The sequence below is a fragment of the Chanos chanos genome, chromosome 6, assembly GCF_902362185.1.
Source record: "Chanos chanos chromosome 6, fChaCha1.1, whole genome shotgun sequence".
NCBI classification, from domain to species: Eukaryota; Metazoa; Chordata; class Actinopteri; order Gonorynchiformes; family Chanidae; genus Chanos; species Chanos chanos.
This window is the reverse complement of record NC_044500.1, coordinates 10733652-10749172: the sequence shown is the minus strand read 5'-3', so window position 1 is coordinate 10749172 and position 15521 is coordinate 10733652. Positions and strand designations below refer to the sequence as shown.

Below are 15521 nucleotides of genomic sequence, written 5' to 3'. Positions count from 1 at the left end.
TGGAAAAGTTAAAGAAATTGAAGGGAAAGTTTTTCAACAACAGACACGTGTCTTACAACTTTTACTTGTTGCGTAAACCAGTGCGGTTGTTTTGTTCACAGGTCCGTCTGGAATGGCCAACTGATCTGGCCGTGAGTCCCATGGACAATTCCTTGTATGTGCTGGATAACAACGTGGTGCTCCAGATCTCTGAGAATCACCAGGTTCGGATAGTGGCAGGACGTCCTATGCACTGCCAGGTACCAGGGCTAGATCATTTCCTGGTCAGCAAAGTGGCTATCCACGCTACACTGGAGTCCGCCAATGCTCTGGCAGTTTCTCACAATGGCATCCTCTACATCGCCGAATCGGACGAGAAAAAGATCAATCGTGTGCGTCAAGTGTCCACCAATGGTGAGATCTCTTTGGTGGCTGGGGCACCTAGTGGTTGCGACTGCAAGAACGATGCCAACTGTGACTGCTACTCGGGCGATGACGGCTACGCAAAAGATGCCAAGCTCCACTCTCCGTCTTCTTTAGCGGTTTCACCCGACGGAGAGCTGTACATCGCCGATTTGGGCAACATCCGAATCCGTTACGTGCGTCGGAACAAGCCCTACCTCAGTCCTCTAAACATGTACGAGGTGTCCTCTCCCATCGACGATGAGCTCTACCTCTTCGATGCAAACGGAAGTCACATCTACACACAGAGCCTTACCACCGGAGACTACCTTTACAACCTGACCTACACAGGGGAAGGATACTTAAGCACCATCACAGATAAGAACAAGAACACGGTGACCATCCGAAGGGACACTACTGGAATGCCCCTCTGGTTCATGGGCCCTGATGGACAAACCTTCTGGTTTACCATTGGAACTAATAATGCCCTCAAAAGTGTGGCTGCTCAAGGTCAAGAGTTAGCCTTCCTGACTTACCATGGAAGCTCAGGGTTACTTGCAACTAAAAGCAATGAAAATGGATGGACCACCTTTTATGAGTAAGTACAGATTTTGATTTTAAAGTCTTACTTCCGCATGTGTTTAGGGCTTTCTTTTCAAAACAGTAGTTAATGTGTTGTATAGTAAATAAGGTTCAATGTATACGTCACAGTGGAAGTACTTACGCTCCATCTGGCAGTTTTCAGCAATCAGAATTAATTCAGCTTTGATGTTTTTATCAGACTCAGGTTTCTATGGATACAGCTACAGTTCACAGAAGTTCAAAATTGGAATCACTGTATTGTTAAACAGTTGTTAGGTTCCAAATGTGCAGTTTCTGTAGCTGGTTTCTGACAAGTATTTTGTGGGGTCTGTGCAATATGTTCCTCAAATTTGTGATTCTTGAATCTCATTTAAGCATTTTGGTTCTCTATTAGTTTCTTTCTGCTGATAATCTTGACAAATGACATTTACTGAAATCCATATAGACAAGTGTTCCACATCTTACACATTACAGTCTATGCACCTATCTTACATCTTATCTCACCTTACATTACAGTCAAATTTAAAATAGGATAAGTTCCAAAACTGGACTATGTGGAGGTGAATGCAGATTTTTTCATATTTTACTGTCTCTCTCTCTTGCTGATGTTGTAAACATGAGTATACACGGATTGAATTACTTGAACATGTTTTGTTTTCACTCATTGTACTTATATTCTGCGCTCTGGAACATAGTGTGTTGCAAAAAAAGAGGAAAAACAGAAACCATGAAAAATTTATTTCTCCATTACAAAGATCCTTCAAACCAGATTTCTTTGTGAACAAGTGTGTCTCCCTTGGTTTATAAATTGCATATAGTTGTACTGCAATTATGCTGTTTCTATTGTATCTAGGACTCATGCTGTCATATCATTTATTTATTCCCCGCTTTGCCAAACAAGCCAATGACTAAAGAAGTACATTAGCTCAATAATTGCAATTAGGAAAATGTAATAATTAAGATTAGAAATGGTTCACTCCCTGTTTTCTTTTTCTAAACAATTAGATATTAACTGCAACTTTCTCCCGTAGGCACCATTGGGTCTGCTTAGTAATAGAGTGCTCTGTTGTTTTTGCATAATTAGCTTTGAAGGTCACATTGCCACCTGAGGGTCATAGCCATAATTTTGCTCCACTGGAACAGTGAGAGCGAGGCCGTTTATCTGCTCGCGCCAACACGCGGCGTACAGGCATGTACGCTTTATCATACGCCACACCTGAATGCATTAAAGCCTGCTGTTACGCTTTAGCCTACAGCCTCCATATCACCCAGGAGCTCCGGGCAGTAAAACGCAAAGAATAATAAAGACATCTACTGACTAGTTCTCCTGTTAAGCTCTATTGTAATCCCCCTGTAGTTACACAAAATAGCAGTGATCTCTTAATGGTGTTTTTGTGGCTTTGTGACACTTGGAGCACTAATAATTAGGGCTTATTAGTAGAAGACTGGTCAATTTGTGAGCAAATGACTAAATGCACTCCACAGTTTCTGCGGCTGTTTTACTGTGTCATTGTAATGCAAAATAAGTCATTTTGAAAAGAAAAAGAGATTGCCGCCATAATAACGTGAGCACAGTTAGAGATCACACTGATATAGATGCTATATAGATTTGCTATACATTGATTAAGGCTGTTTTAAGCTTTAAATTCAGCATTATGGGCAATTCTAAAGATAAGCCTTATATGGATTTAGATCTAATGGTTAGTACTTCACATGGTTGTGAAAGAAGTGTTTGCATATTCAGTTGACCAAATAGCTTCTTGCAAAGCCATAAAACATCAACACTTCATCGCAGTCTGTGTTAAAATTGAAAAAGAAAGATGTAAAAATGTGTTCGCGTATGTGAATGTGTGAATATTATTTGTTAATTTTAGAACCACACCTCGCTTTTGTTACCTTTGAGGCTGTTCGATTGTTCCTAACGTGGAGGAAAAATCCAGTTAAAACATTTCTGTAGGATGAATATCTTGCTTGTTACAGCTCTCGCAGAGACAAAGGTCAAAGACTACTTATGTTACTATTTTGATGCAATTCAAACAGACGTTTTGGCATTCGTAGAACCCCAGGAGTTTCTTCTCTCTCTCTCTCTCTCTCTCTCTCTCTCTCTCTCTCTCTCTCTCTCTCTCTCTGTCTGTCTGTCTGTCTATACCTGAAAGCTTAGTGGTATGGTTACATACATAACCGTAGTTCAGTGTCTTTATTTAGGGATCCATACATCAGTGATCTTAGTAGTGTTTTGGAGTAAAATAGAGCTGGATTTCACCCTATGAATCACGAAATTTAACCAACGCTTTTTCTGAGCTATGTATCACAGTGGCAACTGAGAGCAGAGTAGTCATGGAAATAGTCCGTAGCAGGAAATGGGTGTCAGTTTGCTCATGCTGTTACTGAAATGGTGGTATTGAAAAGTCTCCACATTATTTATTTATTTATTTTATTTTTTAAGTCTTTTTTTTCCCCCTTGCTTTAGTTTCTTGACAAGTCTGTCAGTCAATAACTGTAGAAAAATACAGAGACAGAAGCACCATAGCCTCTCTCTCAGCCTCTGCTTTTACTCATGATTACCTCTGGAAAGGCAACTGGATGCACAGTGGCCTCTTTTTACACTTAATGCTGCCTAATGCTTTCTAGCTGAGAAGGCTGTTCAATGGCCAGTGGTTTTTACTCCACATCAAATCAGATTTATCTCAGTGATACCCTTTCTGAGAAGATCTCTGTTCCCCCTTTTCTTTTTTTTTTTTTTGTAGCAGAGACCATAAGGCACAGGTTTGGGCTGATAACATTATCTGTTTTGATGTTGTTATGGAAACAAGGTACATCTGTGAGTGCACTTAAGTATTCAAATGATGCCCAGTGGATATGAGTCTTCGCAGTCATGAAAATGCACTCTCTGCTACTACTTATTTTACAGGGCAGGCCAAAAGATTTTTGGATTTTATTATGACAGGCCTGCAGTCATTTTCTCAGTCATAGCTGGGTTTGTCATTACGTATGATCAAATTCACTACTGAGAGCATTATTTTAAACATTTCCTGCTCCGTGTCAAAACCCCCAGCGTACCAGCTTTAGTTTATATAAGTAATCTTGTGGTCTCATTATCCCTGGTGTCATGAAAATGAAAAACTGTGACTTGTCCTGTTGCCACGTTACCTATCACTCATGTGTACAAAGCCTTCAGCGCCACTCAGCTTACACAAAGACATTAGCTGTAACTGCCACTGTTTCCTTTGAATTTTTTTCAGACCTTTAGACATTTGGACTTCCTGAAGTTTCAATCTTATACTTGATTTGCAACAGACTGTCTTTGTTGTTAGAGGGAGCAGCACAAAGAAAGAATAATGATGTTAATTCATGAAATTTGTATATTATACTCAGTGTTGTGTCAGAATAATTTAGGTCCCATTATCCGTTGTTTTTCTGTTCTTTTCTAGTATTTTAACAATTGGCTGCATCATTTTTTTTTCTCTGCTGCCTCCTAAACCAAGGATAGATGGTACATCGCGGATGACAGAGGGGGAAAAAAAAAAAGCAAATGAGTAACATAGCCAATCATGTATCTTCTCACCTCCTTCTTTTTTCTTTTCTTCTCCTTTTTACTCTCAACCCCGCTGTTCTCTCCTGTCTTCAGGTACGACAGTTACGGCCGCCTGACAAACGTGACGTACCCCACAGGTAGGGTGAGCAGTTACCGGACCGACTCTGACAGCGCGGTCCGCGTTCAGACCGAAGGCTCCAACAAAGAAGACATCACTGTCACGACCAATCTCTCAGCTTCCGGCACTTTCTACACACTTATGCAAGGTAGGTGTTTTTCAGCCAAGCCTATTACAGAGCACCCACGCAAGCAACAAAGCCGGCCACAAGGGTTGTTTCTCGACCTGAGAGGATGTTGGGGATGCCAGCATTGACAACCGTACGTGATAATACCGAACTTCACCTTTAAAGAAAAGAAAAAAAAGCTGTGTGTTATTTCATGTTCCTGGTTGTCAGTAGTGTGTGTGTGTTTTGTTTTATGCAAAAGGGGATATTTTGCACAATACAAAAAGAGAAAAAAAAATTTGCATCTCTGTGAAACTAGATGACAGAAGGGATGTTTTTGTGTTTGTTGTTTTGAAAATTTGGTGGCTGCATCCCACTCATAAAGATGAAAGTAGCCATTGATTTTCTGTCTCAGGCTTTGTGTAGTGAAGCCCACTGTATTGGCTGATTCTCATCTCTCTTTAGGAAATCCAATCTTGATCAGTCTGCTCTCAGACGGTGGGTGTGGCTGAGGTCATGCACTGAGGTCTCGGGCCTTGTGATTTTTCTTGCATACTTTGGCATTTTGATATCCTGTTTTGTGCCTTAGCAAAGCACTCTATTGATTACCAATTGATAACTTTGAACTCCCAAGCCCTGGTTCAGTTTCTAAGAGACGGGTAAAGATTTTTGCATAGCTGATAACGTTTTCTGTGAGAGGTTTCCACTCCCACTCGTCAGTGATTGAAAGCTGCACCTGAGCAGCCCCTGGTTCCTCAACGATGGTGGATGGAGCAATGACCTTGAACCTCAGATCTGCAGGCAGAGGCATTGATTGATTGAGACAAACATTTTCCAATATTTATTTTGATATTTTTGTTCAGTTTGTAACCGGTCACCATACTGAAATGTACACAGATATAGACACAGACACATGCACGCACACACATACACACACACACACACATTGACTGAAAGCCACATACATCTTCAAACACACATCTTACGGGCGCTGGCTCTAAGGTGTTTGCTGTCAGTCTATATTTCTGTTTGTCGGGTGTGTCTGTCTCTGTCAGTGTGAGTTTGTGTGTGTCTTTGTGTTAGTTTATAACACGCAATTATTCTCTTTGTTTCATGAAAAGTGTTGCCCACGTGTGGAAAATCTGACTAACATGAAATGATAACTGCGTTTTGGTGACTCACAACCTGTTTTGTCAGAAGATACACGAAGCTGCCAGGGCTGTTTGTGAAATTTTGCTTCATTTTACAGCAACATTTCACAGTTTTCATTTGAACTCTTCTAAGGAGGTTTCAGTTTTGAATCTATACACCAACATTGTGTATATATATTCCAAAATATAACATTACATATACATTGTTATGTAAGCCAACCATATCTAAAATGCAATTTGAAATTGATTTATATAATATATGAAGATGTGATTCTAGTTCTTACTAACAGTCCTAGTGGGCCGGTAGTCTGCCAGGACAATTAACAAGAGCTAGATAACTCTTCACACTCTGTGCTCCTAATCCGCCATTTTCAGCCTGGTGTGTTGGCTAAGGTGCGCATGGGGAGTAACGTACAGTAAAGCGTGTTTGGGCTGTGTGTGCTGAGTCGTAATTAGTGCTGGGCTTGACAAGCCATTAATTCACTGTGGCCCTTAATGAGAGTTATATTCATGGTGGGCCTCGTCGGCACGGTAACTGACGTCCGTTGATGAGTCTTAGAGTGGCGTTCAGAGAAGCGAATTACTCATTGCTCAATCTCTCCGGAACCTTCCGCTCAAATCCTCAAGGGACTAGGACAGACAGCCACGCGTTCATCCAAGACTGTGTGGCCACAGACGCTTGACTCTGATGGGTTTCTTTCTCTCTCCGTCTCTTTCTTTCTCTCTATTCCCCGTGGATTACTGAAACTGAAACTGAGCTGTTTTGAAATGTTACTGTGTTTCTCTGTTTAAACGTACCCAATCTACCCCCATAAATAATTGAATGTATTCTTTAAGAAAGACCTGATGAGTTTTAGCGGAGGTGTTTGGATTCGTTATGTAGTGCACATCTACAACAGTTTGGTTGTGTCATATTTTTCTTCAACTCATTCTGCACAAGAGAAACTGACTGATTCTGTTTTAACAAACGCATTGCACAGTGGTCTGTCACAGTATGGACAGAATAGCTGGAAATGAAAGACAGACATAAATATTTCTTATTTCAGAGTGTTGTAGACGACATCTCTCACTCTAATCCTGCTGACGCAAATCTCTCTCCACGACAGAACAAGTGAAGAACAGCTACTACATTGGACTGGACGGTTCTTTGCGGCTTGTGCTGGCCAATGGAATGGAGGTATCCCTGCATACAGAGCCACATCTGCTGGCAGGGACGGTCAACCCCACAGTCAGCAAGAGGAATGTCACGCTGCCCATAGACAACGGCTTAAACCTGGTAGAATGGAGACAGCGCAAGGAACAGGCCAGGGGCCAGGTCACTGTGTACGGACGTAGGCTTCGGGTGAGTTATGTGTTAGAATTACTGATACAAATGTTTTATATCTGCTGCACTCGCATATTCGTTCTGTCGTACACACACACACACACACACGTGCCTAGAATGCTGACATAGACAGTGCTTAAATAAGCAGATTTACTAACAAGTGGATTCATGTGTACCTCTACTAAGGCCACTCAAATTGTGCTTAAATATTTAAATATTTAACATTATCTGCACTCACATACACGCTCCGGCACTCTCACACGTCATCTTTAAAATTCTGATGTACTTTTGTGTTTTTCACATGCGCTCCTCGGTACTTCACTGCACTTCACATTCACAATATCAGGTTCACACAAATACACACACACACACACACACACACACACACACACACTCATACACACACACACACACACACACTCATACACACACATACACACACGCACACGCATTCTCAAACTGAAATAAATATTTTTAATGGACACATGCACAGAAACACTACTGATATGTTCATAAATTGAATCACACATAGAAACTAATTCTCGGTGTGCTTAATGCATATGCAGAGATACAATCAGCATTCTCGCAGATTTAAACACAGCGTGGACCACAACAACACAGCAGGACCATTATTGTCAGGGACATTACCGCACCATTTGCATACGAATAAAATGAGTCTAACCTCTGAGTTCATTTTTACGGAGCTGCAGATCTACAGCTCAGTTACTCACCTTTGAGATGCCACGACCCCTATCCCTGCGTTCAGCTTTATGCTCCGAGTGTAATTGCCTCTTGATTATAATCTCGATATCTGCGTCTCGTGGCTGAAGGAGATATTTTGGAGTTGTCACACAGAATGCACCTGTCCAGTAGAATGATAACTGTTATTATGACCGCATTGTAACACCGATGGACCCAGTCCACTCATCATCCAAGGTCAATTTGTGCGTGTGTGTGTGTGTGTGTGTGTGTGTGTGTGTGTGTGTGTGTGTATGTGTGTCAACGGTCAATCCATCATACCGACAGTTATGCTTTTCTGACCCCCAGGTTCGGCTTATTCACCTCTGAGTAAAAACAATCATTTCCCCCCCCCTCAAAAAAAAAAGAAAGAAAAATTCAACACATTTTATTCTCAGCGTTACTAATGGAAGGATTTATTTTACATCGCCGCGTTGTGACACGGACACCTTATTCGCTGGTGTGTATGGGCCCTTGTGGACCAGGAAATGTTAGCGCAGGGATACACCTCAGGTAGTCACCTTGCAAAAGACATGCTCCCACTGTAAGGGGAATGAACGTGAACCAGGTGTGGAGGCAGGTCCTCTCCAATTTCACCAGTGCAGTCAAACCTTCGGAGAGCTAATAACAGACCCAATCAATCAGCCTGACCCAGTTGGCACACAGCACCAGGCATAGCAGCAGCCTCTGTAATAATAATACCAGCCGTCCATCGGAAATGGGGGAAAAACCGTACCACTCACGCAAAGAGTAAGACGACCCATTTGTGATTTGAACCATAACTCGCGGGCCCTAGCCAAGAAGTCTGAATTTATTCAGCAGAAATTGCCTCATCTCGTTCCCGTTTTCGTTTTCGTGTTTGTGTAAGCAAACTTGATCCCTGGTTAGGCTTGGCAAACGAGCATTATACAATCAAAGAAAAGAGGGTCAAAAAAGCTGACGGGGAGGTGCCATTTGGTCTGTCGCTGGCTGCTCATTTAACAGCCCTGTCACCTCGGTAGGAGAGAAAGCCTCTAATGTATGGAGCAGACAAAGGCTCCAGGGGCCAGAGAAACAGGAGCAGCCTGATGGTGAGAGCAGAGAGATGAACAGAGCTGGAATCATTGAGCGACCTTGAGTGGCATTTCAAGTGATATTATGTGGGTGGCTGGATGGGTGAGTGTGTGTGTGTGTGTGTGTGTGTGTGTGTGTCTGTGTGTGTGTGTGTGTGTGTGTGTGTGTGTGTGTGTGTGTGTGTGTGTGCGTGCGTGTGTGCGCGCACGCGCGCGTGTGTGTTTCAGTCTGTCTTTCTCTCCGTCAATCAGTAAGGGCAGTCTTTGTGAGTGTTTGTCAAGATGAAAGAAGGCCAGAGAGATGATTTAGGGAAATAATTATGTCTGGTTATGCACTCTTTTGTATTTCTTTGTGTTTTTTCATTTTTAAGTGTCTGTATATGTGATGTATGTGTGTGATGTATATGTATTTATTTCTGTTTGACTCTCTTTGCATACGCTCTCTTAGTGTATTTTCTTGAAGGCATGTGTGTGGTGAGGGAGTCGTATTTGTCTATGTGAGTTCATGTTGTCTGTCAGCTTGCTCTATTGGGTGTGTGTGTGTGTGTGTGTGTGTGTGTGTGTGTGTGTGTGTATCCTCTTTTGTGCATTTGCCTGTACGACTGTATCCCTCACGTGCGTGTGCATGTGTTTTTTTTTTTTCCCATGGCCTAAAGGGAGGAAGCAGTTCAGAGTTGGCCCTAATGTTACCTTGGTGACTGTGCCACGTGCCAGTTACTGTGGCCTCTCTGTGCCATCAGAAAATCTCATGACTTATGCTGCCAGGGCACTGAGATTCTGCTTCTCACCATGGCAACTGTGCCGCCTGTCAGGCTGAGGGCTTAGCCAATGTAATGGGGGGGGCGGGAGGTTGGTGGGAGATCTCACACACTGTTCTCTGCCAGAGCTCAGCTACTAACATGCTCAAATCTGGACACCCACATAGAATGCCCAGACACAAATCCAGCATTGACTTTTCACCCAATGTTTGCATTAGGGTATTAGAACAGTGTTCTATACTGCTTCCAAATACAAACAGAACCAACCCGTCGTCATGCGTGTTTATTCAAGGAAACGACAAATCGGACTGAGCAAATAAGATTGCAGTTCTTATCTGAGAGGTGATAGGAGCACATTTAAAATAGAAAGCAGAAACCCAAGCAAATATTGGTCTGAAAAACAAAATAAAACAAAAAAAAAAAAACACACACACACACACAAAAAATCCTTGAATTTATTTTTAATGAGAGCATGAAAGAGAATCAAAGTCAGCTTGTTAGATTTGTTGGATTTTTGAATATGGAACGAGAAGATTAATTATTGATGTTGATTGATGAAAACAAATGTGTGCCTTTCAGCGTGCGGTTAAATCATAAAATGTGTGTTTGTGATTGTTTATAGTAATCTAATATGTAGCTCAAAAAGGCTGCTGTTTCTTACAGTAACCAAACTTGGGTGTGTGAGACAGCATAAATGAGATTTTCCTAAGAGAGCTTCGTTTTGATCATACTCCCTCAGTGTCTTCTTGTGGCAGTAGAGTAAACACAGGGAAGCCATTTTAGAAATATTCAGCTGGTGTCTCACCACTCACTCTTTCTCTCTCTCTCTCTCCCTCTCTCTCTCTCTCTCTCTCTCTGCCTCTCTCTCTATGCTTCTCTCCTATCCTATCTGCTCTCCTTAAGCTTCGCCTGTTTATGGGAATGTCCAATTTAAAACATTCCCCTTGAGTGGGTTTCCATTCTCCAGAGGCCCAGGATCTCTCTGCCAAAAGAGCTTTTTTTCCAGCCCGTTGGGCCTCTGTTCGAGCAAAGCCAGCCAGGAGCAGCCTTCCTTTTCCCGTTCCCTGAGCCCAGCTTACAAACCTTTCTTCTGCTCCCTTTCTATTCATGTACCCCCAGAAAGGAACAGGCTGTGATCGCAAACCTGTCTGATTCTTCAACTTCCCTCAGAGCAATAAAGGAGAAAATCTTCTTTTGTTGTTGCTTTTTGACCCCTTCTACACGGTGTCCATGGTAGTTCACTTTAAAATGGGCAATCACTTACATGTGTCTGAAAAATTATACTTAAAATGAATTTTTGATCTGAGCCTGTGATTTTGCTTATGTATTCAGGTTAGATCTAGTCTTTTTTGAAGGTTCTGCTGCATAAAAGAGCAAAACTTGAAAAACATTTAGGGGCCCTATTCCATTCCCATCAGAAAGAGAGCTGTATTAGGTGTAGTCAATGGGATATATCCCACCCCCACCCCACCCGCCCAAACCCCCTGCACATAACAGACCCCACTGTTCTTTCTTCCCACAGGGAAGTCTCCTATTCATGAGCCGCTTTCCTTTAAAGTGAAATAATCCTCTCAATTAGGTATTAGTGACATTAATTGGCCCCAGTGTAATTGTCCCTTTCACAGATGAGAGATCCCAGCATGCTTGTAAGGAACCTAACCATTCCTCCCGCCAGCCGCCATGCCACTGGACCCTTGCCAACGACAGCTCACGAAGCGCTTTTAAGACTCTGTTAAGCTGCGCCAAGTGTTGTGCCAGGCTGGGCGCCACCATACCTGGAGAGTAAAACCCAGATTAATCAGAAAGACATGATGAGGAAAGAAGAGAAGAGTAGAGAGAGGAAAAAAAAAACCAAAAAAACAATGGTTTAATTAAAGCATGTGCATTTAAAAAAAAAAAAATCCCTACCAGATGGTCACTTTCATCCAGCGATCATTTTGGTCTTGGGAAAGACGTATTTAATCCATAGTTCCTGATTCATATTGACTGACGGTAGTTGTAGACATACAGTTAGTGTGATAATTATTTGTTTTACATGTTGCTGTGCGACACTCATTTCATCAAAAGCACAGCCAATATTAAATATTTGTGATACAGTTGCAATATATTAAGTGAGGAAAAGTGACTCTTTCGGCATAAGGGTGAACTGTTCGAAGAGGTTAAAGCACATTGGGTCTCTTTGTTCCCAAAGTTAAAAGTCGTATTTTCCCAATCTCTATTTTCCCTCTTTCTCACAGTCTCTCTCTGTCTTTCTCTCTCTCTCCCTTTCTTCACTGAACCGGATGCACGCCTCCCAATGCCACTTGCATAAGAATGGCTTTGTACTGTGATCTCAGCATGTGCCAAGGTCACAGTGGTCAGGAACATTACAAAAGAGTCCAAATTCACTGTGACGTGTCATTCAAATCGAACTGTAAGCTTTTGACTACATCCAATGCTTAGGACTGCCATTGATTTTCCCTTGGTACTCAATTAAGGGAAACAGCTAAGTGAAATGAAAGTCTCGAGACACAACAAATGATATTAGCCTTCAGCGTTCTCCACCTACCTCTGGTCGCAGAAGACAATCTCCCAACAAAATTTTCTTTTCTTAATTCTTGCATGAACCTCGAAATATGTACTTTTGACATTGTGTTACTTCAGGTTATCCCTTATAACCCCAGTCCTCTTGAGACAAGGTCGTTGAGTTGTAACCACCATTTCTAAGGTTTTCTTACCTCAGACACTTGCATTGTGTAGCTGCTTTTAATCTATTCCAGTATCTGCCTGCTCCGTTTCTTCATAATATGAAGCACCTCATATGAGTTATGATCTGTTTTTTTTTTTTCTCTCATTCAGGTTCATAATAGGAATTTGCTTTCCATGGATTTTGACCGGATCACCAGGACAGAAAAGGTTTATGACGACCACAGGAAGTTCACGCTAAGGATACACTATGATCACGCAGGAAGGCCGACTCTGTGGGCACCCAGCAGCAGACTGAATGGGGTCAACGTCACGTACTCACCAGGCGGCCACGTCGCTGGCATCCAGAGAGGCACAATGTCAGTTCGAATGGAATATGATCAGAACGGCCGAATCACTTCAAAGATATTTGCGGACGGCAAGTCATGGAGCTACACCTACCTTGAGAAGGTAAACAGGTTTTTGTTCTCATCTGTTTAAGTGAAAGAAGAAAATCCTCTTTGGGCAGATGTGGAGAGAGAGCGATAAAGACAATGAATACCATGATGTTAACCCAGCTGTCTTTTGAAGCATTCCTTCATTAAGTGTTGTCTCATGGACTGAGCCAGCATTATGTATTGTTACTGTAGACAGCTTGACAGAGTAGTTGTTCCTAAAATAGCTTTGTGTTGTAGAAAAAAAGTGAAATGTCATTCCTTGCTAATTGGAGAAAAAATCTTATGGGAGGATACAAAGGCTGTGATTCTCAGGTTTCATCTTTTAATTTGAAAATGGCAACAATTCACCCCGTTTACAGGCTTCGAATTGCTGAAAGCCAGTTCTGACAGCAACTAGGCGGATTTAAAGCTATCATTTATAAGCCTGTGAATTCTTTTAATTGAAAGTGTCTTTTGCCAGCGCTGTCAGCTATAATATGGCCTCTTGCTGGTAGGATCAAAAACTCTGAAGTAAAAATAAGATTAAAAAGCCATATATTGAAATATGCTTTTTAGAGCCCTACCAATGACATACTTTGCCAATATCAAAGGAGAAATGATGGCTTCATACCCATGTAATGAGTATTTGTCCTGCTAAATTTTTCAGCTAGTGTTCCAGAGCATTGTATTGCTATTTGTAATATTTATAGCTTCTGGAGTGAATTTTGACACCCCACAGTTGTGCAGTTAGTCACATAGTGTAATATGACTTGTGGGTGAGTGCTGACCTTCAGTTTCACCAGGCTGGGTATTTAACATTTAACAATGTAACATTCAAAGCACTTTTCATTGTGTGTTGGGCATGACTATGCTTAGTTGAGCCAACCACATTAAGTGTCACTCTTTTACTTTCCCATTACAGTCAATGGTCTTGCTGCTCTATAGTCAGAGACAGTACATCTTTGAATTCGACAAGAATGATCGCCTGTCCTCAGTGACCATGCCCAATGTTGCCAGGCAAACCCTAGAGACCACCCGGTCCATTGGTTACTATAGGAACACCTACCGTCCCCCAGAGGGCAATGCTACAGTGCTGCAGGACTACAATGATGATGGGCAACTACTGCAGACAATCTACCAGGGTACTGGTCGCCATGTCATCTACAAGTATGGGAAGCTCTCTCGGCTGTTGGAGATTCTGTATGACACCACGCGCATCGCCTTTGCATACGATGAAGCTGCGGGCATGCTAAAGACAGTCAGCCTACAAAGCGAAGGTTTCACCTGCACCATTAGATACCGACAGATTGGCCCACTCATCGATAGGCAGATCTTCCGTTTTAGTGAGGAGGGCATGGTCAACGCCCGCTTTGACTACAACTATGACAACAGCTTCCGGGTTACCAGTATGCAGGCCGTCATCAATGAGACACCACTGCCCATTGACCTTTATCGTTACGATGATGTCTCAGGCAAGACAGAACAGTTTGGTAAATTTGGTGTCATCTACTATGACATCAACCAGATTATTACCACAGCTGTTATGACTCACACAAAGCACTTTGATGCATATGGACGCGTAAAAGAGGTACAATATGAGATCTTTCGATCACTCATGTTCTGGATGATGGTACAGTATGACAACATGGGTCGTGTGGTAGCCAAAGAACTCAAGGTGGGACCTTACGCAAACACAACACGCTACTCCTACGAGTACGATGCTGACGGTCAGCTCCAAGTGGTCTCTATCAATGACAAACCACTCTGGCGCTACAGCTATGACTTGAATGGTAACCTGCACCTACTTAGTCCTGGCAACAGTGCCCGACTCACACCACTGCGCTATGACTTGCGGGATCGCATCACGCGGCTTGGCGACATCCAGTACAGGTTGGATGAGGATGGTTTTCTCCGGCAAAGAGGTAACGACTTTTTTGAGTACAACTCTGCCAGTCTGCTGGTCAAAGCCTACAACAAGGTTAGTGGCTGGACCATCAAGTATCGTTATGACGGCCTGGGAAGGAGGGTATCCAGCAGAAGCAGCCAGGGCCACCATCTGCAGTTCTTCTACGCTGACCTGTCTAGCCCTACAAGAGTTACACACATGTACAATCACTCCAGCTCGGAGATCACTTCGCTCTATTACGACCTGCAGGGTCACCTCTTTGCCATGGAACTGAGCAGTGGTGATGAGTTCTATGTCGCCTGTGACAATATTGGAACACCACTTGCTGTCTTCAGTGGTGCTGGCCTTATGATCAAACAGATCTTGTATACTGCATTTGGAGAAGTATACCTGGACTCTAACCCAAACTTCCAGCTTGTGGTGGGTTACCAGGGTGGTCTCTATGAGCCCCTTACCAAGCTTCTCCACATGGGTCGCAGGGACTATGATGTCCTGGCTGGTCGTTGGACTACTCCAGACCACGATGTGTGGAAGCGTCTGAATAGCAACAACATGGTGCCCTTCAACTTATATATGTTCAAGAACAACAACCCACTAAGCAACAACCATGAGACCAAGTGCTACATGACAGGTGAGTGAGCTAGGGACACAACAGTTTTTGAAAGTCATGTTGTTTGATGGTGAAGTGTTACTGCTTTGCTCCTGATACTATGATTATTCTTAACTTGGAGCTGTTTAATGGGCTGGACATCCAACAGGTAGATTTAGA

At 42.6% G+C, this 15521-nt stretch overlaps 1 protein-coding gene across 3 annotated transcripts in view; it reads left to right on the top strand.

The window, feature by feature from the left end:
* Positions 1 to 15521, top strand: part of tenm4 (teneurin transmembrane protein 4) — a 113914-nt gene that overhangs the window by 91387 nt on the left and 7006 nt on the right. For all 3 annotated transcript variants that reach the window (XM_030777394.1, XM_030777396.1, XM_030777397.1), the window contains 5 exons: positions 102 to 979; positions 4592 to 4764; positions 6980 to 7215; positions 12584 to 12880; positions 13769 to 15383. In XM_030777394.1, coding sequence (XP_030633254.1) covers positions 102 to 979; positions 4592 to 4764; positions 6980 to 7215; positions 12584 to 12880; positions 13769 to 15383 — 3199 coding nt within the window. The remainder of the gene's footprint in view (positions 1 to 101; positions 980 to 4591; positions 4765 to 6979; positions 7216 to 12583; positions 12881 to 13768; positions 15384 to 15521) is intronic.